We start from the raw sequence: 27114 nt of genomic DNA on the forward strand, positions 1-27114 counted from the left end.
ACATTGTCCCACTACGCCATCGAAACTGTCCGCTGTTCCATGGGAAAGTATTGTTACTTTGTTTCAGATTCCTCTTCTTGAAAGTGAGTTTAAAGTTGACAGAACAGATGGAGTTGGAGCCACTTTCCTGCAGATGATGGAAACGCTATCCTCTCTGCAGGCTATCAAGATACGAGCTAAATACGTCAATGTAAGTCAGCGTTTGAAACACTGAGATACAGAGGTATCAAGGACACTGTATCAGACGACAGGAGTTTAAGCTTTTTAGATTACAAAGCAAATATTCAAATGTATACTAGGTGTTATCATTCACTTATGCCTGGGAAAATGTTGGGAGATAATCCAGACTGAACTTTTGAACGATTAACCCCGTTCTTGTAAAATACTTCATGTAAAATGGGACGTTCAAAGTGTTTGGCCTCCTCTCTCACACAGTTGCAGACCTATTTAATTGATTTCGGCATCCAAACCAAGTCATTGTGATCATGTATTTAAGAAATAAAGACCATGAAGTCCACCAAAACAAATGGGATACGAATCTATGCTTGCTCGACGAGGAACTTATGTACATATCGAGGTAAATGTATCATTCAATTGTTTTCGTAATATTTTTATTAACATTAAATTCAGCGAGCATTGTTTGTGTATTAGTATTATGAGCCCCGGCGCAAATGTTTCGTTCTGGCCGTACTATACGTTCAAGATGTTGCTATAGTCTTGAGCTGATCTATCCAAACTTTGTTCGCTGTTTCAGAAAACAGACGCCTTTGTCCAATTGTCGCAAGCTTCCATGCAGTTCTCTTCTCGTGACAACTCTTCCGGGATTCCCGTGAACAACGTAGAGCAGTGCGTTTGTCCTGATGGCTACAATGTAAGTGTACTCTTGAGGCTCCACTCTAAAAGCTTTAACTGAAGACTCGGTAAGTTGACTCACGAGACTTTACACTGAAACCTTTAACTGGAGAAGATAAGTTGACTCGTGAGACATCTCCCCAAAACTTGTTACTCTAGAGACAGTTAGTTCACTTTCGAGTCTTCATCTTAAAACCTTTTCGTTGCTACTGTCAACTTTGCCTCAGGATTCCGTAAAGTCTTTTATATTGTAGGCACTTTTTATAATGTAGACTTCTCAGGCTACTTTTTAAAACCTTGGACTGTAGACGCTGTAAGTTGACTCCTCAAGCTTCTTTCTAAACCCTTGGACTGTAGACGCTGTAAGTTGACTCCTCAAGCTTCTCTCTAAAACCTTGGACTGTAGGCGCTGTAAGTTGACTCCTCAAGCTTCTTTCTAAAACCTTGGACTGTAGACGCTGTAAGTTGACTCCTCAAGCTTCTCTCTAAAACCTTGGACTGTAGACGCTGTAAGTTGACTCCTCAAGCTTCTTTCTAAAACCTTGGACTGTAGACACTGTAAGTTGACTCCTCAAGCTTCTCTATAAAACCTTGGACTGCAGACGCTGTAAGTTGACTCCTCAAGCTTCTTTCTAAAACCTTGGACTGTAGACACTGTAAGTTGACTCCTCAAGCTTCTCTATAAAACCTTGGACTGCAGACGCTGTAAGTTGACTCCTCAAGCTTCTCTAAAACCTTGGACTGTAGACGCTGTAAGTTGATTCAATCTACTTCACTTTAAAACATTTCACTGTCTTCGCCCTGAAACCTCTGACTGTACACACCATAAGCTGTCTTCTGAGACTTCACCCTAAAACATTTCACTGTAGACATAGTAAGCTGACTCATTATACTTCACGTTAAAACATTTCACTGTAGGCTGAGACTTCACCATTAAAAATTTTGACTGTAGATAATGTAAGTTAACTCCTAAGGCTTCACCATAACCAAAGACATGGTAAGTTGACTTCTGAGACTTCACCCTAACTCGTTTGACTGTGGACACGGTAAGCTGACTCCACAGACTTCACACTAAAAGTTGAAATAGCCACGCTATGTTGACTCGTGAGACATCATCCTAAAACTTGTGACTCTTGTAGTGTTTAGTATATGTGTACATGCAATATGTTAGTGCACGTACACGTATGACGTGTAACGCATTGTATGATGGGACATCTGAGCTAAGCGACATGATATGGGAGCAAGACCTCTCAAAATGGCATAAAACACCAGTCAAATAACGAAAAGACTAAACCAGCGACCGGCAAGTAGACTAAATAAAGATTTGTATTATAATATATATCTTGGGGTCCGCAGGGTCAGTTTTGCGAGCAATGTGCCCCTTCTTTCCGGCGAGATCCTGCCACCCCCGGGTCATTTGGTAAATGTGTGGGGTGCCAATGTAACGGCCACGAGCTCGACGCGTGTGACGCAGAGACGGGCAAGTGTAACTGTACACACAACACTGAGGGAGACAACTGTGAGAAATGCCTGCCCGGTTTCTATGGCGACGCCGGCCTTGGAACTCCAGGTAAGTTTCAGCCTATATTTCTTCATATTTCACTTCTACCCACATGGGACAATGTGGTTAAAGGATCATGTGTCGTAATATTAGCACTTGTTTACAAGCGGTACGTGTAAATTGCTGGTAGGGAAAACGGGCAAACACTACATTGCGTGTGAATATATTTTAAAAGGGGTCTTTTTATCAGGCACATTTGCTCTGGTTACATGCTTGTTCACATTTATCTTAACATATTTCTTTTATATCGCTTAGGATTATGGGGCTTATCAATCATATGGCGAAGTAGATATTAGCACCTGTTTACAAGCGTTTCACGTTTCTAATGGGTATTAGGAAAAGCGGACAAACCCTGTATTTCCTGTGAATATATTTTAAAAGGTTTCCTGTTTTATTTTTTTTTTATAAGGCGCATTCACGCCATTTAAAAGCATTGTCATATTTTATCTTAAGAAAAATTGCTATACGATGGCAGACGTACGTGTGTGAAGCAGATGGCTGGTCAACTGAATTGCTGATTGGCTTTACCAGAAATCCATGTAGCGTTTGAACAGTAAAACCAACTTTTCAAGTTCAGTTTCTGACATTTCACAGTTAGGTTGATGCATTGCGTAGCAGCAGACTACACTAGTACTCATTACAAGAACGCCATCCAAAGGTAAAAAAAAGAATTCTAAAGCTTAGTTTGATGTCACTGGCGTTCGATTTTATCGATATATGATCGATAAGTCCATCATGAAATCCAATCATTTAGCTGCATTTTATGTAGTCGGAAAGAAAACTCTGAAAATAAACAAATAAAAGTTTTGGATATAGTTTGCAACGCTTCCATATTTTCTGAGTATTAATTCAATTTAAGATAAACCCGAACCATTTTTGTCGGCGAAATACTTCCTGGCTTCTACAATGTAATTGTTGAAAATATTCAAAAAAGTTTAAGTTGTTAATGTTTATTTAGATGACCCTGGGATAGATAATAAACCTGGATGAAATAATCTTTCCTATTTATTACAAATGATTACATTATGATTAGATTTTGGTGTGTTGTTCGAAGTGTGACACATCTTTGTGTTTTTTTTTGCAGACGCTTGTAAGCCATGCATGTGCCCGGGAAATGTGGTAGATGGCACTGTGAACGCCTTTGCCTCTGGATGTGACGCCACGGGCAAGTGTATCAACTGCACTGCTGGTCACCAAGGAGACCGCTGTGAGATGTGTATTGAGGGCTATTACGGGGTGCCTGAAAATGCAACAGTGAGTGTACATTTAACTGTTTATAAGACAGCAAAGTGCAACAGAACCATAGATGAATATAAGTGAGTACTCTAAAAACTACAGTTTACGTACGATATAGCATTGTGAAAAAATACACCTTTCACGTAATTATGTGTACTGGCGGATTGTGTTGATAGACAGGTGTATTTGTGGTAAACAGAATGTGTACCACTGACACGCATATTGCTGCGGTTGTGCAAATTTGTAAAACAGTCCTTTTTTTAGAGAGTAAGAACTGATCTGCTCATGAAAAAATTTCTGAAGTGTGCTTACATGTATTAACACAAACTTATTCCTGTAATGTATGCATTGTCATCATGAATATTTCACACAAATGAGGGTGTTGCAGAATGGAAGAATCGGAGTGTGTAAGTGAGAAAACCCGAGTGTATAGGTGAGGAAACGCGAGTGTATGGGTGAGGAAACGCTAGTGTGTGAGAGAGGAAACCTGAGCGGTCGATTGGTGATGTAGAGTAGCTTTCAATATTCACTTTGTAAAATCTCATCAAATGGTCAACAATATTCTACATGTATTGTGTAACCACATTCGCAACTTGTAGGAATGACACAAAGTCACTGCCGATTTAGAGCGGGTTGTATTCGTAAGCACGGCCTTAATATCACGGCCGACTGAGAGAGGGCTGTATTCCTAAGCGCGGCCTTAAAATCACTGTCGAGAGAGGGCTGTATGCGTAAGTAAGGCCTTAAAATCACGACGGAGAGAGGACTGTATTCGTAAGGGCGGCCTTAAAATCACTACCGACTGAGAGGGGGCTGTATTCGTAAGGGCGGCATTAAAATCACAGCGGACTGAGAGGGGGCTGTAGTCGTAAGCGTGATCTTGAATTCATAGCCAATGTAGAGGGTTGTATTCAAAACCTCGGCGTCAAGGCCACGGCCGATTGAGAGAAGGCTGTAATGTAGATGCCAAAGCCACGATTGGGAGCGGATTATATTTGTAATATAGCGGTCGAATTTATAGATGACTGAGAGAGAAATGTATTTGTAATGTAGGCGTCAAAGTCACGGCCGATTGACAGAACGTGGTGTTGGTAAACTGTGCGTCAAAGTCACGGCCGATTGAGAGAGGGTTTTATTTGTAATCTAGACGCCAAAATCACGTCCGATTGAGAGAAGGCTGTATTTGTAATCTAGGTGCCAAAGTCACGGCCGATTGAGAGAAGGTTGTATTTGTAATTTAGGTGCCAAATTCATGGCCGATTGAGAGAAGGTTATATTTGCAATAAAAGCGTCGAAGTACCGGACGATTGTTTATTTATTTATTTATTTATTTATTTGATTGGTGTTTTACACCGTACTCAAGAATATTTCACTTATACAACGGCTGCCAGCATTATGGTGGGAGGAAACCGGGCACAGCCCGGAGGAAACCCACGACCATCCGCAGGTTCCCGGCAGACCTTTTCCCTTACGGCTGGAGAGGAAGCCAGCATGAACTGGACTTGAACTCACAGTGACCGTATAACGAACGATTGCGGGAGGGTTGTATTAGTAATCTAGGTGTCAAAGTCACGATCAGTTAAGAGATGGGTGTATTTGTAATCTGTGCGTCAAAGTCACGGACAATTGAGAGAGGGATGTATACGTCACCTAGGTGTCAAAGTCACGGACGATTGATTTAAGGCTTGTATTTGTTATCTAGGTGTAAAAGTCACGGTCAATTACCAGACTGCTGCATTCATAATCTTGACCTCAAAGTTGTATTGGATTGAAGGAGGGCTACACTCGGCCTCTGAGTCGCACACGATTGATTCCAATACATGTACTCATAATCATGCAATGAATATCAACGATCGATTTGATGGAAGGATGAATTCGTAACTGCCAGAGAGTCACAACCCTTAGGATTCGTAATTGCGGCTTGAAAGTTACGAACAAGTCAAAGGATGGTTGGATTCATAGTTACGGTCTCAAAATCATGGTAATTTGAGGGAGGGCAATCTCGACCTCGAAATCGCCACCTAATCTCAACCACAGTGTCTGATGATTTCTGTGACCTGATGAGGCGAAGTGGGTATCGTCTGGATTCCGGTTCTTACGCCCATCGTGTGAATGAAATATTCTTGAGCACAGCTTTATGCCCTAAGTATATAGGTTTTTAGTAAATAAATAAGTTAATTAATGCCCTGCATTATACTTCCCTTTTCACTTTCAGAACAATAATGGACGCTGTGTGCAATGCGTGTGCAATGGGAGAGCGGACACGTGCGATTCGCAGACAGGAGTTTGCATAAACTGTCGTAACAACACAAGTGGGAAAGAGTGCGACATCTGTGATCAGCCATATTTTGGGGATGCTATGTCGAACAGCTGTTCGCGTAAGTACGCCTACTTCCTGCAAGGTTCAGTGTTAATGTTTTAATGCTGAAGGTAAAAAAAAAAAAACTTGGAAGAAGAACATGGTATCATTCCTTAAGGTCTTTGTAAATTATTTGGCAATGTCATAAAAACTACTCATTCAATAACCAGATACCGGATGCAGTCTTGTGAGTTCCAGTTTTTACATGTACCTGTAAAATTTAGAGGGGAAATGTGAGGTCCATTAACACAGACAGATTTAATAAATAACTAGCACTGTCATCAAAATTCTCCCAGTACTTTTTTGAGGATGGAATGTGGCAGATTTAGTTGTTTAAATGCTTTTCTATGAGCATCAGATATACTAGGAACTAAGAACTACGGGATATCATATGCAGCATGCTTTTCACGTTATATTTTTAGACCAGTAACGTGGGATAAATTGCCTTTAACATCTCAGCATTTTTACCTGACTCAGTTAAAGCCTCCATGCTAGGGGGTGTCGAAGTTACTACTTTTTAAAGCATTCTCATGTGCGGTTAGAATAAAACTACAGGGAAAATTAACAAGGGGCTGGATATCACCGGTTACGCGTCCACACTTGTTAACACTCTTTTGGTTGTCCTAGTTTTACTCTTCATGCTGATGTTTTTCATTTTTATTTGTTTATTTGATTGGTGCTTTACGCCTTACTCAAGAATATTTCCCCTATACGACGGTAACCAGCATTGCAGTGGGAAGAAACCGGACAGTGCCCGGGGGAAACACACGACCATTCGCAAGTTCCTGGCAGACCTTCTCAAGTACGGCAAGAGAAGAAGCCACCTTGAGCTGGACTTGAACTCACAGTGACCGCATTGGTGACAGGCTCCTGAGCCTTTGCACCGCGCTGGCACGCTAACCACCTCGGCCACGGAGGCCGCCTTTTTTTACTTTTCATTCTTCTGTGGGTTGTACATGTATTTGTAAATCTAGGCGTCAAAGTTTCGGCCGATTGACAGAGAGTTGTATTTGTATTCTTTATTAATGTGTTGCTCTTTCTGGATAAGGAGTAGCTAGAGTGTAACTAGAGTGTAGCTAGAGTGTAACTAGAGTGTAGCTAGAGTGTAACTAGAGTGTAGCTAGAGTGTAACTAGAGTGTAAATGTGCAACAAGCATTTCATTCCACACCTGTGTTGTTTCTGTTTACTACCGCCCCTACACAAGGAGCTGTACATGCTACTGTACCCTTTGTTCTGTCCTAACAAGGACTTGTCTTTCAACATTTCTGTTTGGCCTATTGCTTCAGGATATAACACCCACTCATAAGGCTTGTCTTCCGAGGCTGTCCGAACTGTATTGGTCTATTGCTCCAGGATATAACATCCACCCATAAGGCTTGTCGTCCGAGACTTTCTGAATTGTATTGGTCTATTGTTTAAGGATATACCACCCACCTATAAGGCTTGTCTTCCGAGACTTTTTGAACTGGATTAGTCTATTATTTTAGGGTTTCACACAACCGGATAAGAAATCTTTTAAAGCGTTTTGAAATGTTTTGGTCTGACAAATTGCCATCATCGTGAGGAAATATTCTATTTCACGTTTTGGACCTATAAGTTGTCCGCATGTTGAACATAGGGGTTAAGACTATGGGGGTGAACTATTAACCCTGAGACGCAGGCGAAGTAGTAAATTTTTACTCCCAGGGATTAAATCCCCATATACCCTTCTCAACATGCCGATAACGATTTGTCCCTGCAATATTTATCAAACAGAAGCCAATCTCGCGTATATGTAAAGCTGAGCTAAGAAAAAATCATGCCAGCTATGTCAACTGCAGACACCGCTGGTATAGTGGTGTGACGGCACAATGACGCACCATGGAATGTAGTGTCACAAAGAAAAATGTCGTCAGCCTGCGCAGTAATTCAATTGCGCAGGTTTTAAATCTCATATACACTTTGTGGACATGACCTGCAGCTCTCACAAGTGTATGTCAGTATTTAAATCCGCCTGATCAAACAATGCAATCGAAAATCTCGGATGATGTTGGGGACAAATTCATTTAGGGTAAGACGTTCCCCGATAGGGCGTGATTTCAAAACTTACCTAACTGTTTAATTTATTGTTTCAGTGTGTAATTGCTCCATGATAGGAGCTACTGGAGATTGTGACCCATCTAGTGGACAGTGTATGTGTCATCCATATGTTAAGGGATTTTACTGTGATAGATGCATGGCCAACTCTTACAACTACACCAACACGGGCTGTACCCAGTGCGACTGCCATCCCCAAGGTGGGATTGGAATGGCGTGTAACTTGGTAAGTCATGTATACGTCCAGTTGCACTGCGGCGTCTACAAATTTGTAAATAACGTCCTTACATTTTACACAGTTCTTCTGAAGTCGTTGTGCAAGAGGGCCTGTATTTTGGTACCGTGCATGCATTTACATGAACAGTTACAATAAAACCGTAACCGAGGTAAACTACCATAAGATGCCGCATTTCACTGGTTGCGTGTGTGATCATTTACCAACTATCATACTGCCGACGCTGCTTCAGTTTACTGTCTATACTGTACATTTTGTACAGTGTACACGGTTTATGAGACAGACCATGCAAACCTAACGGTTCACGACAGCCGGTTTTCTGACATAGCTGACAGTGACGTAATAGTTACAGAACGTTTCATGTACGAGCCCCAAAAACTTCGGCTTAGAAGGATAAATTTGCATTGAGCAAGGTGGAGGTGTGTCTTCATTGATGATAAAACAAAAACAAACAAACAAACAAACAAAAAAAAACAGAAATTACATCTCGACTGAACAGCATATGAAACAGAGAAGTTGGTCTGTAGATAAAACAGCTTTAGGTCGGCTCACTCGGAGGGTCGAGTATCATTGTACACTTGCTGCCTTTCTTTCAAGAAGTTCACCTTTATCCAAATGGGCTCCACCCCCATGCCAGGACATGTGGCACGTAAATGTATTTATTTGATTAGTGTTTTACGCCGTAATATATTTCTCTTATTCGGCGGCGACCAGCATTAAGGTGGGAGGAAACCAGACAGAACCCGAGGGAAACCCACGACAATCCGTAGGTTGCTGTCAGGCTTTCTCACATACGTCTGGAGGGGATTGTCGTTAATGAGCGCGTTAGTTTCTTTTCTCCCATTTACAGTCAACCTGGGTTGTGTTTTACAGATTTATACCAAAATCATCGACCAACATAAGTCTTGTTAGAATGATCATCTTCTATCCTTTTATGTATATCAGGATTCTTTCATTATTACCTTAGAAGGTAAAAGAAACTGGAAAAATTTCGGAGCATTCAACTCCATGTAATTACATGTTCATGTGCGAAAAAAAGAACTTTTTCTAATGATATCAGCAGCTCAAAATTTATGAATTTCCCTGGCTAGCAAGATTATTGACATGTGTACTTACATTGTACAGCGTTTTTAAAATGTTTCTGTTTTCAGACAACTGGACAGTGCGCTTGTAGAGATCATGTGGTAGGAAGGCGATGTGATTTCTGTGAAGACACTTTCTATGCTGTGACAGACACTGGATGTAAACGTATGTTCATCATGTCCTTATCTACATATATATATATATATATATATATATATATATATATATATATATCCTATTTCATTAACAGTCTCATTAAACGTCTCGAGTTGTAACTACAGAAACTAGTGTGTCATTGTTACTCCATCATGGGCCTCCACTGTCGGTACTATGAGTACAGTTGTGTTTAGGTAAATATGGCCGGAGTGTGCAGAGTCTCTGGCATAACTCTCATAAGCCTTTCAAGTTGCGGAATTCTTGTGTATGGCGTTAGACAACGGTGATATCAGTAAATAAAAACACTTATTTTGATGGCTACACAACTAGCTGCTGAATGTTCTATTAACGATAAACACAGGTAAATTTATGGATTATTAAATCATTTACAATTTGATAAGCTGAAGTGGTACCTCCCACCATAATGCTGGCCGTCGTCGTATAAGCGAAATATTCTGAGTGTGGCGCAAAACAGATAAAAAATGAATGAAAAGGTAAAAGGTTGAAACGAATAGATCTATCCTCACAACACTTTACAATTTTGTAATATTTTGTGTCCAAACGATGACGAGTACATGGTCTTTATGTTGTAGCTTGTGAATGCAGGCCGGAAGGGATTGCCAACATCACTGGTAAAACCTTCGGCTCCTGTAACGTCACCACCGGCCAGTGCGACTGCGCTAAACCAGGCATTATTGGCAGAACATGTGACAGGTGTTCCAAGTCATCCAAAAGTAAGTTTATTTGTTACAATTAGCGTATTATGTTTTACAACTAAACATCAGACGATTATGTAGTAGTGAAACGCTCAGCAAATGAAAAATGATGGGCGAGGCGCGGAGTGTCTTAAACGGCAGTCGTGACGTCATGCCATTGTATGCGCGGTCGATTTTTTTTTAAGAATCGACATTTGCTTGGTTGTGGGCTCAGTGATGAAGGGTAACGATCTGTAAACCCGAGGATACGGCAGGGTGGGATTCGAACTCACGAACACTAGGCTTTAAAAAAAATATCAATTTCCCACTGAACTATCCGGTAAGTCCATTAAGTCTACTTCTTTTAGGCGACTTTAAACTTTTGTTGTGACGACAGTCCTTTCTCTGACATAGGAATGTTATATATGAAGGGTCCATTCGTTGCTGATGAATGTGAAATTTATTTTCTGACAGTATTGTTCTTCGCCTTTATTTCAAATACACCAAATTTTGCCAGAGTGAGGTAGAGTGGCGTAATCAATTTTCTTAAGGGAAAATATGAAACAGCAAAATAGAGTTTGTACTACGGTGAACTGGTGGGTATAATTTGTGGCATTCTGGTTACGAATATCTTGGATATCTCGATGCCTTGACATGTCAATGTCACAGAAATTGTGTAATCTATTATGAGATTTCGCCATTTTATGAGTGAGGTTCGTTCAATTCAGATAAACACCGAGTCACCGTCCATAATCTTACACGCCTAGTGTATGCTCAGATGTTAAAGTGAATGGATATGTAAAGTTCTTTGTATAAAGCGACACGAAATAAGTGTTTCCTTGTAACATGCAGGTACGTCCTGGTACTGCCAGGGTTATAAAGTGAATGCATTTCTGACTGACAGTTCCTTCCAGAGGACAAAAGAACATTAACTGCTGATTCTTGAAAAATAATCGGCAGCTACATAACAATGGACTCTGACGCTTAAATAATGTTAAGGGACCTCCGCGGCTCAGTTGGTTGCCGCGCTAGCGCAGCATAGTGACCCAGGGGCCTCTCACCAGTGCGATAGCTGTGAGTTCAAGTCCAGCTCATGCTGGGGGAAGGTCTATCAACGACCTGCGGATTGTCGTGTGTTTCTCCCGGGCTGTTCCCGGTTTCCTCCCACCATAATGCTGGCCGCCGTCCAAAAAGTGAAATATTCTTGAGGCCGGCGTAAATCACCAATCAAATAGATAAAGAAATATAATGTTAAAATTGGAAAATTAACTGTAATAATACGGATAAATATATTGGCTACCTAGAAACTTATTTCTCTGAAAGCATGTCTTTCTATTCGAAATGAAACATCATTTTGCATTCCCTGTTTGTCTTGTCTGAAAGGTTCTTCATATCTGATCAGGTGAGATTGTCACGCTTAAAACTCACTTGTAAGAGCCTAGTTACAGAATGGGGTAACTCTCATCGAGCAACGCATTTGCTAGAATTACGGAGAGAAACCGCTCCAAATGTGTCGGATTGACGCCAGGGAACATTCACCGCTGTTCACAGGCGCTGTAAATCTTCTGTAACATAAATCGACGTCAACCGTGTGGTCTCTGCCCTTAACACACCTGTTGTGAGACTCGTCGAACCAACAGGGTCAATGGCAATCATGTTATGTTCATGAAAAGAAATCCGATTTTCCCAACCTCTACCATGGCTAACAGTGAGTTATAGAGATGGCGACCGCGGTAGATCCTGCAAATGTCCTTATTGGTCCATGTCTGTCATTGTCATGGACTATTTTGGCCTTGGCCAACCTAAAAACAGATTAGCTAATTTGTAGAAACATGTTGTTGACATCGGTTAACCTATAGGACATTCAGTGCGCATGTGAACAGCGGTAAATAATTTTTACCGTCAATCCGCCACATTTGAGGCTGAACGATCATGGCGAGACAGTATATACTCAAACAGAATTGGTTGCCGTGGTAGTCACGTGCTATTCACATATTCTATTCTGATATTCTGTATCCAGATAACTTTTCTGGGGTACTGATATTGATGTCAACAGTGCCGAGAACTGGTGGTGCTGGTTTAGCATGATCTCGAAGTTTGATTTAACAAAGTCCTACCAAAAGACAAGGATTCTTCAGTGGCCTGAAAGTATACACATCGCATTATCAATAAGTCAAAGTACTGGTCGACGTAATATTACGAGCACTGGCTAGAATAATACCTTTATAGTTACGTTCACGTACATATATTTATATCACAACCAGTTTTTGGTCCAACTAATTCCCGCTTTCCCGACAGCGATTTTGCCTACAGTAAAGATTCTTGTAACATACCAGGCAGTGTATATGTTGCGATCAACACGTTTAATAATCGTGTCCTGTCTTTCTCTAATTGCCTTCCATGAAAATCAACACCCCGTTTTTCATTGAATTTTCATTCTACTAGTCGGTAGCAAATGTAGGGTTTATTATTAATCTGTGCTATTCTGCATTGTTTCAGACACCTATGAATATGTTACGGTTTTCGACTTGGGTAAGTTTAATGAACGTTTTCAGTGATGTTTTTTTTTTCCATTGATTTGTACATATATAACTGACAAGCTGTGATCAATGGAGATCCCAAATTTGATGAAATAAGTATTGAGGGTTTGATGCGTGAACTATTCAATGTGACCACCATGACTATGCAAGCAGTGAAAGATGGTGAATCTGTAAGTTCATAGTCCAAGACCGGTTTTGGAACGGTACCTCGTGTGTCAGTAACTGAACGGGAAGCACCGTCCGCCAGGTGAGACCACAGCCGATTCCAACAGACTATGACAGACAATAGCGACAGCATACGGATCCAGTATTTTATGCACTCAAATACAACACAAATATCAACTTAGTGTTTGTAAATGTAGCACCTGTATACTTCTGCACACAGCACATGCCATGGCGCAGTGTAACTGTGGGCACAGCGGATACCAGTGTGCTGAGGATGAACATTAAAAAAGACTGCTGCTAGAACTTGGAGCTGAACAGCATAAAAGATTGCCACAATCCAGAGGAGCACACGCGTGTGAAACAGCCCTTTTGTCTGTCGCATATACATATACATGCAAACAAATTAGGGGTGGCGGGTGACATCGGTGGCAGGTGACATCGGTGGCAGGTGACATCGACGGATGTACAAATAATGCCGCAATACACACCTTGTGTAGTGCAGAATGTGCCATCGAGCCGTAGAGCCATCACAGTTCCAGTAAAGATGCAATATTTATCGTCATAGAATGCTCAGTTGTAAAAATATTTAAGAAAATTTCTTTCGGCAATGGCGGAATGCTAAAAAGTCACCATGGTCGACAGAGAGTATATTTGCGATGGCTCTACATCTCTGTATCTGCGAGCTTGTAGTAGGACCACGACAACAACACTATAGATGCCAAATTTATCATTGTGGCATGCTCAGTTGCAAAGATATCTTTTTTGGCCGCTATGATCGACAGAGAGCATATCTGCGATGACACTACATCTGAAAGTCTGCAGAAGGACATTCCGCAATTCTGCAAAGTTTCATGCTTTTATGGGAAAGTGCACAAATTTGTCGCACCTGTAATAGTAGTATTTCTTCAAGTTTTATTGTTAGCGATTATAGTAACATGATTTCACATAAACATGATATATAAAAATGAAAATGATATATAAAAATGACAATTACAAAAGTGAGATTCAGAAAGTATGTTCTCGGTTCCTTTCTTGGCTTTTGTGTTTCGTGTCCAGAAACGCCTTCTCAGTGTGTAGCTTGTTTCTTGCAGGCGTGTATCCTAACTGTGAAGTCTGTGGTGATTGCTTCGACGACTGGGCAACCAAAATTGACGAGGTCGGACGTGCCATTGACACGTTAAATGGGGATGCCAAAGCAATCTGGAGTAACTATGGTATGTGGATCAAACAGTCTAGAATAATTGTAGTTTGTGTATCTAACAGTCTAGGGTTTTAAACTCATAATGAAGACATGTTGATCAGACAATCTGGAAGAACTATGGCATGTTGATCAGACAGACGGGAGTAACTGTGACATGAATAAATAGAGTGGAGTAACAACAGTTTTTGATCCAGTTTTCTGGAGTATATGCATGTATGTTAATCAAGTCTTAAGTCATGAGTAAATATGTTGGAACATGCAATTATAGTGTGTTGTAAGGAATAGTTGATCAAACTGTCCTAAGTAATTATGGTGTTTTGATTAAAGATTGGGAATAATTATGAACTGTTGGTCAAACAGTAATTATAGTGTGTTGATTAAGCACTGAGGAATAGCTATTACATTTTTGCCAAACTGTCTGAAGTAAATATGGTGTTTTGATTGAACATTCTGGAGTAGCTATATGGTCTGTTGATGAAACAGTTTGCAGTATTTTATTAAGGTATTCGTGCTATTAGTTGAGCCTAGGCCCTAATGAATGGTAATATACCTATAAACGTATAAATTATTCTTTATCCTTTATTAGATAATCGACAGGCCAGCGATGTAGAGATAACCATCAACAATACTGCTACGGGGGTGCAGTCATCTCTCCAAGGGGTCCAGGATCTGCAGGGCTTCCTGTCAACTCTGCGTAACTTACAACAGAATTATGATAACGTAAGTGACTAATACAGGTCGTATATTTATTAATTTATTTATTTAGAATACAATAAACCTTAATTTGAGCATTAAGCCTGGTCATGCAGATTTATCTTACGTTGCGACACTCACCACACTCACCACACTCACCACATTCACCACACTCACCACACTCACCACATTCACCACACTCACCACACTCACCACACTCACCACATTCACCACACTCACCACATTCACCACACTCACCACACTCACCACACTCACCAAAGAGAATAGGGTGAAAGCTACACCACTGTGTTTTCTGTTTTTCATGGGATTACTAAACTATGTATGGATAGATTTAAAGGTCTTTCAAACTGTAATTTTGTAGCCAATTAAAAGTCACCAACTTATTTGTCAACCGATGAATATGGAACTATTGCAATGTCACCGCATTAATTGCAAACCTCATCTGTTCCAGCTAAATCAAATTCTATTAAAAGCAACTAAGGTTATGCCAACGAAATCAAATGTTAAAAAAGAATATGAATGGTGCGAATTAAAATTCCTCAAACTTCTGGCCAAATGAACCGAAATTTAAATAGGTCGGCCGTATCAGATTTCACAAACACATTTTTAGGAAGTTGGGCGCAACTTTTTTCCCTTTTAATAAACCACCATTAAAGCGCCTCACCAAGTCCGATACTTGACACACCTCCAGACGTTATGCCCTACCATAATGCTGTCGGCCGTCGTATGAGTGAAATATTCTTGAGTATGGCTTAAAACACCAATCAAGTAAATATATAAAATCCAGACGTAGAGCGACCGTTAGCATCACAGCACCGTGCCTTGCCATGTACATGACATTCTGATAAATCTCACAGATTATTTTTTCAGTGAATTCCTTGATTCTGCAGGTTAAATCGTCTGTGAACGCTACCCATCAAGATCTGGACGGCTTGAATGCTGAAATGGTTCAAATCCAAGCCGAGTTGGACAGCCTGCGTCAGTATGTCGGCAGCGGCGTTTCACCGAGCGGTACAACCTTGTCTCTGCAGCAACTGCAGTCTGAGATTACTACGCAAGCAACTTCTCAAGACGACCTCTTCACTCAAGGTGACGCCGCCTTCACAGAATTGTCGGGCTTGGCGGACCTTGTGCAAACGGTGGATAATCAGATAAGCCTTCTGCAGCAGCGGGTAGATTCGGCAAAAAATGATTTACAGAATGCGAAAACCAGTCGCGCTAACGCTCAGGACCAGATTGGACCTACGTTTCAAACGGCTTTCCAAACCAACCAGGACAATTTGCTGAGCGTCTCCAGCGAGTTAGACACCATTGAAAGAGTAAACACAGGGGCGAGCAACAACATCGCCCTGGCGGAAAACCTTTTAGCAACGTCCAACCAGACGCTGGGTTTTGCGCAGATTCTACTTCAGACGAAAAGTACTGACACGTCCAAGGTGATGGATCAAGCTTTGATAGCCAATCAAAATGCCACGGATGCTTTGAGCTTGACCAATGGGGCTAAAAGTCAAGTCAGCGGGTTTAGGGTATGTATATAGAGTGTTTTAATATGATTGGCTAAGCATTTTGGCTAGACCGGTGACGTGTATTAAAGTGTAATTATCTTCACTGCAGGTTTTGCGTAATTTTGCCCCAAAATCCTACTTTTTAAGTCTATATACTAAAAAAAATTAATCTGTTTATTTTAGCAGAAAACCTTGAGTCTGAGTGATGCTGGAAAGTATTTTATTATTATAACGTAATGACATATTCAACATAATATCCTGTTAGTCTAACAGAATATTTATATTGAATTATTAGAATATGTCTGTCATATTTTATAGTTGTGTTAACAGAATACATTCTTGTATCAATCAGCACACTTGCTGTTAAAATTAACGGATTTATTTTTGAGTGTATATAAACAGCTGGAAGAGTAAATTGACAAGTGCCCAAATTTCACTGGTTATACGTGTGACCATTTGCCAACTATCACACTCTCGGGTCTTATTTTCTATGCTGCCGCCTTTGGTATTGTTAGTCGCAAATGTGAAAGACTTAACGGAAACAGGATTTGTAAAATGTTACCCAAATATGTAAGACCATCTTAGTGGGTTCTCTTTTTGACTGAAATATGGTCTGAGCAGTTTCAAAGCATCTTTGAAAACAGGCATGGACGTATTTTTGTAGCAATTTCGTTGACCCCAATGTGACAGAAGTTAAATGACACCATTAGAAAACCTATTTTGTACACTGTAGCTTCATAAGCGTTATTTGCTAGTCGATGAGTAAACTGCACGACGTCTGGTTTACGATCGTGTGTCTAGTCCGAGATTGGCAAAATTTTGTTCGGCAAAGGATGGGCTCAAATCAACCTCAAAGCGGGTTCCATGTAAAAACCTGATGCAGTTACCTGTCCTTGTCAAATATGCTGTCAGTATAGCTGTTCTCTTTGAGCATTACCAAGGAATCTCATGCAGCCGAGAAAATAACAGATTCACGATGTGCTTACGATAAATCGATAGACGTAAACATAAGGAACATGTGTGCAATGTAATGGCCGTGGAGACGTATTTGGAAAATCTCAAATGCATTGACACAGGGCAGCAGCAAGTACCTCAAGTTTTTACATGGACTTTGATTTGGGGCCATCCTTGTTGAACAAAATTCTTCCAAACCTAACGTTAGAGCAAATCTCTGACGACCGTATATCCTGTTCAGTACGACATTGTCGTGATGTTTACCTCCCGCAGGATGTCGCCACCCAAGCCAAGACAGACTTGACGAAAGCGGTCTCGGACTTAGCAGAAGGATTACAGCTGGTGACTAACGCCAACACGAACGTGAACAAGGCTAGGACACTTGTGCAAACCATCCAAGCAACATCTCTGCGCCCATTTTCCGACATGCAGGCTATAACTGCCGACATCCGAGGAGCCCCAGTCCAAGCAGCTGAAGTGGACACCGCCAACCAGGATGCAAACAGTGCTCTGGTGACGGCGCTGGAAGTAGAAGAGGTCACCTCTCAGGCCGTGTAAGTACAGTTCTTACAGCGCATGCGCCGCTCTATGCTAACTCCACATCATTGCCAGCCCTAGACATTCTTGACCTTTAGAGCCTGTGTCATGCGCGTAGGCGTGTTTAGGCTTATGCTCTCCACCGGTGTTATCGCGCGGAACTATTTAATTGGTATTCATCAATAAAATTGTTTCAGGTGTTGGCTGGAATCGTATTCTTTATATTTTAGGTGAAGTAGAATGTTTAAAATAGTATTAGCAATAAAGCAGAAACAGAAATTTTGCCCTTTTCTGACATCACTTCTGGCCTCATCACCGTGAACCCAGTGACCTCGGCGTTGTTCCCAAGATTTCTGTACAAAACATTTCTGTCTTTCGGCGCATGAGCCACTCCCTATGCTCACTTTAAAATGACTATCAGATCAAGCAAAAATTTGGAACAGAAATACTGAACAACTCCAAGGTTACTGGGGTCACGTGCTGCAAAAAATCGTGCCCCAACGTTTTCTTCGGTGGCCTAGGTGTCAGCCTTTGATTTGTTTATTTCTTTATTTGATTGATGTTTAACTCAAGAAAATTTCACTCATATCACAGCCAGAGGGAAGCACACGACCATCAGCCTTCAGGTTGTCAGCCTTCGAAGTTGGCCGCTCAGCACAATGAGGTTAGAGCATGGTAACAGGACTGCTTGTCCCGGTGTCAGTATAATGTGACTGCGTGGGGTATCATGTCTGGTGTCTTCGTTATGATACTTCAGTGGCGGCACCACTTTGGCAACATGGACTCGCCCTGCCACAAGACAGCACAGTAGTTTCGAAGATGTTTTGTGTTTTCTGACATCACTTCCTGCCTCATCGCCGTGAACTTAGTGACTGCGGTGTTGTTCTCGCTTTGTTTACACATTTTGCTAGTGGTGGCGGTCATGTAAAGAGAAAGTAGGGAGGTGCGCATATGCTGTGAGGAGTATGTGTTTCGCCTTTTAGCCATGTGGGCTTGTACCGGGTGACGCGACGTAGTGTTTTCGGCTTCTCTAATATGTCCATGTCTGTTTATCTAATGAGACTTCTTGTACTCTGTTTTAGCCACATGCACATCTTTTTTTTTTTCAGATCCGAGTCTCGACTGGCACAGCATGAGCTGGACGCCCTCAATAGTAATCTGAACTCCTCAGCTGTCCTAAGGGGAACAACTCAGTCTTTGGTTGCAGACACCGATACTATGGAAACGAACATTCAAAGCGTTATTGACCAGGCAAGAAACCATCTACAGTAATTTATTCATTATTAGTGTAGGTCATATTATTGAGGGTCGGGAGATAAACTATCGACTTCTATCAAGTTACTTTCACGCCGTGTTGGCAAAAACCAGATGCTCTCCTGGCGCCGGCAGCCCGCAAATTGTCACCAATGCCCGACGTTGAAGTGTATTATAATGGTTATCTGTAATTTGCTTTGAAAGGATAGGTAAATCACTTGGTTTTTTATTTCTTAATACGGAGTGTATGATGTTGCGTAACATTTAAAAATACACCAAAAAAACTTGCTTAAGTTTCTTCTTGGGGGTAAAAATCTCTTGAAGATTCACTTTTACCTAAGGCCCCATGAGTCAGTCCAAAAAGTAAGTAGTCTGCTGACGTCAACGTGATAGCTATGAAAACCGCTTTGTTTTTTGATTGGTGTTTTACGCCGTACTCAAGAATATTTCACTCATACGACGGCGGCAAGCATTATGGTGGGTGGAAACCCGGCTGTGCCCGGGGGAAACCCACGACCATCCGCAGGTTGCTGGCAGACCTTCCCACTTACGGCCGGAGAGGAAGCCAGCATGAGGCCCTTATTGAAGGTGATAGGGTCGTCCCGCTTTGGTTTTATAGTACATTTTCGTGTATCCTTTAAATTAGGCACAACACAGATTTTAGTACAGGGGTCTCGTTAGGGATTGGGCAACTTAGCTGTTATTTATTCCTGTTACCAGGACTGTTGTATTATCTCTGAAGACCAGGACCCATTTTCCCCTGATCAATCTTTGCTGTCACGTAGATACTGCATGCATTTGTATTATCTCCCTTGGAAATTAATCACGTGATCAATAGGGTCTTAACCCAGACAATCGCCACTCGGATCTAAGCACAATTCTCCATTGTTTTCCTGAAAGACAACATGAGTAATCCTTCACCTGTTTGGCAAGAATGAGGAGCAGACCGCGTTTTCATTTTAGCCCAGAAAAGCCTTAGGCGGGGAAAAGTTGCTTGTTTTATGATCGGTAATTTTTCATATTGTGGTTCAGTCGTGTTTATAGCCTTATTTCTTACTAAAGCTGAGCTTCATATTGCGGATCAGTCGTGATCATAGCTTTCCTTCTTGGAAAAGCAGAATTGCAGATTCAGTCGAGTGACCTGCCATGTATCGTGTGTTTCCACGCACGGTTCACACATCTTACAGTAAAAGACGGAATCTCTGTTTGTCTGTATATCCGTTATTGTTCCATAAAAGCATTCATTCGATTGGCTTACTGCTCAAAACGCAAGGAAATTCAGTGTCGGGTATCCAAAAATTGTCTCTTCAAGTTAGGCAATGAAGCTTTTCAACGACACTGCAATAGTGGGTGGAAATCCAAATGTGTAATTCAAATATTCCTTGGAGAGCTAGGGGAATTGCCATATGAAAATGAAGTCTTAATGTTCATGCATGAATGAAACTGTAGTAATATAACCTATTTTTTTGTACCTAAAGGTGAATACAAAGGCTGCCAATGCGCACCAAAGAGCGCTAGAAACAGAAGAGCAGGCCAACAGCCTTTCTCTTTCCATAGCGACCGTTACAAGCTGCCTGTCCACGGCAACTACTGATGCTAACAGTGCTCACCAGGTGGCGTTGGAGGCGGAAGCGATACAGGAAAGCGCTCAACAGGTAACGTTGGCTTTATAAAACCACACGATATAAAGTCTGAGTTAAGCTTATGCTGTTTATATGCATTGTGACGCGTTTTAAATACAGTAACAACCTTATCCACAAATAAAGACTTTTCATCAATACTCAAATCATCAATCCAGTAATATTTAACTGATATGTACACGACGCGCGTGGAGTTCATGAAAGGAAAAACGTGGAAACACCGAACCTCAGAGAGCTGGATTTGAACCTGCCATCTTACTGGCATGAGGACGCAGTTTCCTGTTTGCCGATGATTGACAGTTGTCACTAATACACTGATTGCTTTCTATCTGACACCAACCTTGGCGACGACTGAACCTTTGGTCTTTATTCTCACCGCATGAACAAAATAACTCTAAAAAAAGAAATCATTATTCACCAGATTTTTATCTAGCTTAATTACATGTAACGTCGTTTTCTGTATGTTGAGGAAGCATACATACCTAGTTTAACTACGAAGGATATAGGTACTATGCTACACGTGAAAACGTCTGCTCCACACATTCCACCAGACTTCATGCTAGCTCTGTGGAGCTGTCATCACGTATACTATCACAGCCCTGTCTTGTCCCATAAGCTTACCTTGAACACCTCTGTACTTCCCTTGCTAGCTATAATATACTACTGCTGGGCACCAAATAATTCCTCTGACCTTTATCCTTCATAGTTAAAAATAGGACACAGCATACGTAATCACAGGCTTATCAGAGCTATATTCATGCATGAGACTAACTGTCGTCGTGTAAGGGAAATATTAATTACGCCGAATACGGCGTGAAAAGCCTATTCGTCAGTTATTTAATTCATCAGAGTTTGTCTTTTAAATGTGAAATATATTATGCTAAAGACACTCAGCAATATTTGATTTTCATGGCAGCGGGCAAATTTATTTATGTACAAATTGCGTATACCTCCTACTACAAGAAGAACATAAGATTTTCATATAAGTTCAGAGGTTCGAAGAGCTACACCAGATTGCCTCCTTTACTCAAAAGTACACTCTCATTAACGGATTTGGTGTCGTCCCATTCAAAGTGCTGAAGTTACAATATATAGCAATTTGATTGACTTTATATCTTGAATTACATTGATTCTGTTCCTGCGTTAACAGTATGCTATATAATAAATAAAAAGTTTTCACTACATAGGGTAAATTGTATTTTTTCACACCGGTGAATTAAATGGATGAATGAATGAATAAAAAGCAGACAGAGCTCTGACGGAGTGCCCACGCACTCATCACCTACCTACAAAATCCTGACGGCTAAGACTACGATTACTTAATTGCCTAATCACAGATTTGCTTTCTGACTTTGACTGAGCAAAATGACACTATAAATCTGATCATTCTTCTACAGCAACACAACCTGAACAGTGGCCTGATCACGAACATTAGCGCTGTGCTGAACGTTCAGAAGTCACGTCCAGGCTACGAGCTGGCCGTGGAGGCCAATAGTGCCATAGACAGCCTCTCCGCCGATCTGACTGCGGCTGCCGATGTGGCTGAGCTACAAGGTACGACTTATCCTGTCACACATCGTCTGTGTACAAAACCGTTTGGGGCTGGTCCACGGATTAGTCCAAGGGCGTGATTGAACCCACGCCTTACTCTGATCCCGATCCTATAGTCAATGAGCCATATCCTTCCCCCCACAGACGTTTATTTATTTGTTTATTTATTTATTTATTTGATTGTTGCTTAACGCCATGCTCAAGATATTTTCACTTACACTCAAAAAAAATTTTAATCTTTTAATTTTAACAGAAAGTCTGTTGTCTGAGTGATGCTGAGTGTATTCTGTTATTATAACACAATATATTATGTCATATTCATCATAATATTCTGTAAGATTAAAAGACAAAATGTGTGTTATATTTAGCAGAACAATCTGCTGCAACAACAGAATACATTCTAGCATCACTCAGACAAAGATCTTCTGTTAAAATCAACAGATTAATTTTTTGAGTGTATACGATGTCGGTCAGTTTTATGGCGGAGAAAACCGGAAGGGCAACCAACGACCTTAGGCAAGGTACTGATAAACTTTCTCACAGGTGGCGTACAAGATATTCACACAATACTAGTGGAAGACAAGTGGTCTTTAAAGAACGGCCACACAAGTGTCGTCGACCGCCTTTTGCCACCAGTATCCCTCAGTCAGTAAGGGTGAGGGAGTCTACAAATTTTCAGCCCAAGGGCATGTGCATGAGCCCAAGCCTCTAGCCCCAGCGTCTGAAAGAAAAGGATTTCTAATCACTAGGCCACGTCCCACTTCCTACTGGCGTTTTACTCCGTACTCGTAAGGATATTTGGCAAATCACCGAACAGATCACCTTGTGTTAAGCTTCATTCACCCAGCAACAAGTTCTGGATTCGAACACGCGATCTCATTGGTCAGGGGCAATAGGTCTAAACTGACGCAATCTTGACCGCCTTTAATTTGTCAAAGATGACGACCAGTTTAAGATATAATGCTAATTATTATTGAAAATATTTTAATATTCATGTATATCTTGGTACAATAAAATCTCTATAATTTTGAATAAGAAATGATTAATATAAATGTCTTTTTACATTTTGAAAGTGTCTGAAATTTGTGTATAATATGAACCATGCTCTAATTATTGAAATAATCATGATTCATGTATGAAAAATATGTTAATTTATTTTTCTTTTAGATATCATCAACACTCTGACTAACCAGCAATCTACCATAACCGGCCTTCAGGACGACATTTCACGGATGGAATCAGAAATGGAAAATATGATAACCAATCTAGAGGGATACGATCCTGACAATACCATATGTCACCAGAACTGAGCATGCGTGAAAGTCGCTAACCAGGAGCAGTATCTGTCACTTTTGTAGCAACTGACGTGAAGAGCTGATTCATCGAAAACATATCAACAACGTTGTCATTTGTGTAAACGTGTAATACTACAACGTTGTCATTTGTGTAAACGTACAATACTACAACGTTGTCATTTGTGTAAACGTACAATACTACAACGTTGTCATTTGTGTAAACGTGCAATACCACAACGTTGCTATTTATGTATACGTGTCAGACAACGTGTAAGTTGCTATTTGTGTACACGCATAACACAACAACACTGGTGTTTGTGCACACGTATAGCACAACATTGCTGTTAGTGCACACGTGTAACATAAAAACTTTGCTCTTTGTGCACACGCATAACCCAGTTAAGTTCAAGTCTTTTTGATATTTAGGTTAGGTTTGTACATCCCGATTGTTAAGTAAACTAGATTAGATTACAAAAACATTCTGTAAAAAACAATCTTCGAAAATCACTTTCCCAGTTATAATGCATGATTAATGTCGCAATATCATTCGTCATTGTCAGAACATGTCCTGTGGAAAAGCAGTCTTCTTTTGAACATGTAGCGTTCATATTCAGATTAGTTATGTTGTTTTTTCTTGCTTGAATTTGTAATCTCTAGGGAGTCTTCGTTTCATACATTGAACTTGTAAAGTCGATATCTCCGGAGATGGGTGAGAGAGAAAAGAAAGGTACATGTACGAAACAAAGAGTTCAATAAATGATTTATTGCCCTCGGCTAGACAAATAGCACCGTAGTGCTTATTATGTATGTTTCATGTAAATGGTGAAACGCCAGACTTTCACTTTGAGAAGTTTGTTTGTTATATTTCTAGTAAATGCTATCTGTACATATCGCTTGTCCCGTTTCGTACATTCCTTAGGTGAAAGTAGCTTTTTTATCATTCACTGTTTAAAACTTCCGATTTTATGATCATATTGATGATCAGGAACACATATCTGCCTTTTTCACAGTTAGGCGTTATTTAATATTCAATCAATATATATCTGTAATCTGCTATATGTCTGTTATCACTGTTACCGTAACAGTTTTTATTTCAACAATATTCGTAATCGAATATTTCTCTTATTTAGGTATGTAAAGCAACTGGTAACATGCAATATTTAAGCGATAATTACTTTTGTTCAGGAGAGGGAGGATTGGCAATGACGTGAACCCGTCCAAATTGAGCAGTATGATTTAGTGCGAGTAACTGTCAACATATGTTAGGCAACGTGTAACATGATAAACCTCTGTGAGGGTCAAGTTTTTTTTTAGCACGAGCTATCAGATGTATATGTTTGGTGACTGGGGAGCCGAGCAGTGACTGAAATCTTGTTTTTAATTCACAATACTGGTATTCCAAATCTTACCTTTCTCTTATTCTTGCTGAAAACATTGACGAGAGTACACTGAAGCCAATACTTGTTAGTCATATGAGAAATCGTATTTAATTTGTGATATGAAGTAAACATAATTACTAATACCTTTGTAAAACATAACGGTGTTGATATTGACCTTTACAGCCGACAGTTAGGCTCTGTGATTGAATGTAGTTTGTGGATGATTACGGGTATATCAGAGGTGCAAATGGCATCAGTCAATGGGCTACTGCTGGGCATTTCATAAAGCTCGCGGAGCATTACCTGCAACTGGGTAATGTATGGTCATCCATTTGTAAGTCACGGCGGTAGGTGTAATTTTTAAAGTTTAAATGATAACAGGCAGGTCTTTGTCCAGATACATGTAGCATTATGTCGAAAACGAAACCGGAAGTCAAGAAAGGAACAGTTAAACGCAGTTTTTTAAATTGCGCATAGTTGAATAGATGATGTTTTGTTCATGGGTAAATCTGTCAACAAAATTCCTCGTGAGTTGTAAATTTTATATCTCGGCTTTGTGGATATGTTAACACAAGCATCAAGACATCCGGCTGCCTACTAGCGACAAAAAGCAAAAAGAGAAAGAAAACGACTGTGCCTAAGTCCGTGACTTTGCGATGAAAGAGATGCAGTAAAGGTGCCATGTTACTAGAATCGTGCAGCCTGCTCAGCGTTGATGCGTATTTTTTGTAGTATAGACACTTTCACATGCTTAGTAGTTTCTTTGTTGAGTAAGAGTATTTACGTTTTGAAAACACCAGGAATAATCATTGCACTCATGCTACACGTGTAGGTTTTCATCTTTTCACATCTTTTGTAAAGATTCATCCTGTCAACAGATTTTGTGCGCTTTTTTTAAAAACTTTTGCGTGCCATGAATGCTTCGTTTAAGTTGGTCGTGTATAGCAGTAAGAAGCAATACGCCTAACAGGCAGTACCTGTTCTTATATTGCCATGAATACTTCGTGAAATTCGATCGTGTAATGTAAGGACGTAAAAGGTTACCCAGGCAGTATCTGCACATAAGGCCATGAATGCTTCGTGAAACTCGCTCGTGTATTGTAGGGGTGTATTACGCTAACCCGGTGCTACCTGTATGCAACGCCATGAATGCTTCGTGAAACTCGATCGTGTAATGTAGGGACGTATTGCACCACCAAGGTAGCAGGTGCACGTAAAGCCATGAATGCTTCGTGAAACTCGATCATGTAATGTAGGGACATATTGCACCACCAAGGTAGCAGGTGCACGTAAAGCCACGAATGCTTCGTGAAACTCGGTCGCGTATTGTAGAGACGTATTACACCGCCCAAAGTAGTGCTTGCACATCACGCCATGAAAGCTTTTGAAATTTGATCGTATGTTGCAGGAAATTGTCTTCGGTCGCCATGGCTGTGCGTGTACATAACCCCATTTTCACTTCGTAGGACTTTTTCCTGTATTGAAGAAAACGCGTCACCAAGTACGTACTATAGTGTATGCACATAAAGATGCGTCGTCTTACACATAGAAAGGCCTAATTATACTTTGCCGGGTTAAATGCTTCCATAACACGTTTTATTCATATGTACATATATATGCAAGCTTCAAATGGCAGCAACTTATATTCTGTCGCTTATTTCGTTTTAGAGCATTATTTCTCTTGCCATAACTACAAGGTGAAGGGTCATAGGTTTTCTGACATAGCGTAAATGTCATTCTGTGTTTAATCGGTATTGGACAAGACACTTTTAGCTTTCCGTTTTTAAAGTGTCTTAAAAACGGAATTCTTTACAGCATTAAAAAAATTCAGGAGTGTGGTTTTGTGTATGCCAGTTACCAGGCCTAGCGTTTCATTTGTAACTGAACAGCATCGTTATGATTGTCGCTCATTAGCAACGAGTTGAGCGGAAAATGTGTGTTTTTCTTTAATGACTTAATACGTGTTTATAACTTTTTGTCTTGTTTGCTGTCATTAGTAGGAAGGTATTTTTGTTTAAAGTTTTGTCAGAAAACATCACTTTTGGCATTGAGTGTCATTAATTTTGTTTACAAATCTATCTCAATAAACACGTTGTTATAACCTGACAACAACTTTGTATGTTTG

The 27114-nt window shown here is 40.6% G+C and overlaps 1 protein-coding gene across 1 annotated transcript in view; it reads left to right on the forward strand.

Moving 5' to 3' along the window:
• Positions 1-27095, forward strand: part of LOC135481026 (laminin subunit gamma-1-like) — a 61931-nt gene extending 34836 nt beyond the window's left edge. The window contains exons 21-37 of the mRNA XM_064760957.1: positions 68-190; positions 755-871; positions 2209-2422; positions 3498-3667; positions 5865-6027; positions 8124-8311; positions 9472-9568; positions 10153-10293; positions 12754-12786; positions 14051-14173; positions 14747-14880; positions 15765-16400; positions 17607-17887; positions 18980-19121; positions 20603-20779; positions 22162-22318; positions 23483-27095. Of these exons, the coding sequence (XP_064617027.1) occupies positions 68-190; positions 755-871; positions 2209-2422; positions 3498-3667; positions 5865-6027; positions 8124-8311; positions 9472-9568; positions 10153-10293; positions 12754-12786; positions 14051-14173; positions 14747-14880; positions 15765-16400; positions 17607-17887; positions 18980-19121; positions 20603-20779; positions 22162-22318; positions 23483-23625 (3039 nt within the window). The 3' untranslated portion in view covers positions 23626-27095. The remainder of the gene's footprint in view (positions 1-67; positions 191-754; positions 872-2208; positions 2423-3497; positions 3668-5864; positions 6028-8123; positions 8312-9471; positions 9569-10152; positions 10294-12753; positions 12787-14050; positions 14174-14746; positions 14881-15764; positions 16401-17606; positions 17888-18979; positions 19122-20602; positions 20780-22161; positions 22319-23482) is intronic.
• The last annotated feature ends 19 nt before the right edge of the window (positions 27096-27114 follow it).

This window comes from Liolophura sinensis, chromosome 13, assembly GCF_032854445.1.
Source record: "Liolophura sinensis isolate JHLJ2023 chromosome 13, CUHK_Ljap_v2, whole genome shotgun sequence".
Lineage (NCBI taxonomy): Eukaryota > Metazoa > Mollusca > Polyplacophora > Chitonida > Chitonidae > Liolophura > Liolophura sinensis.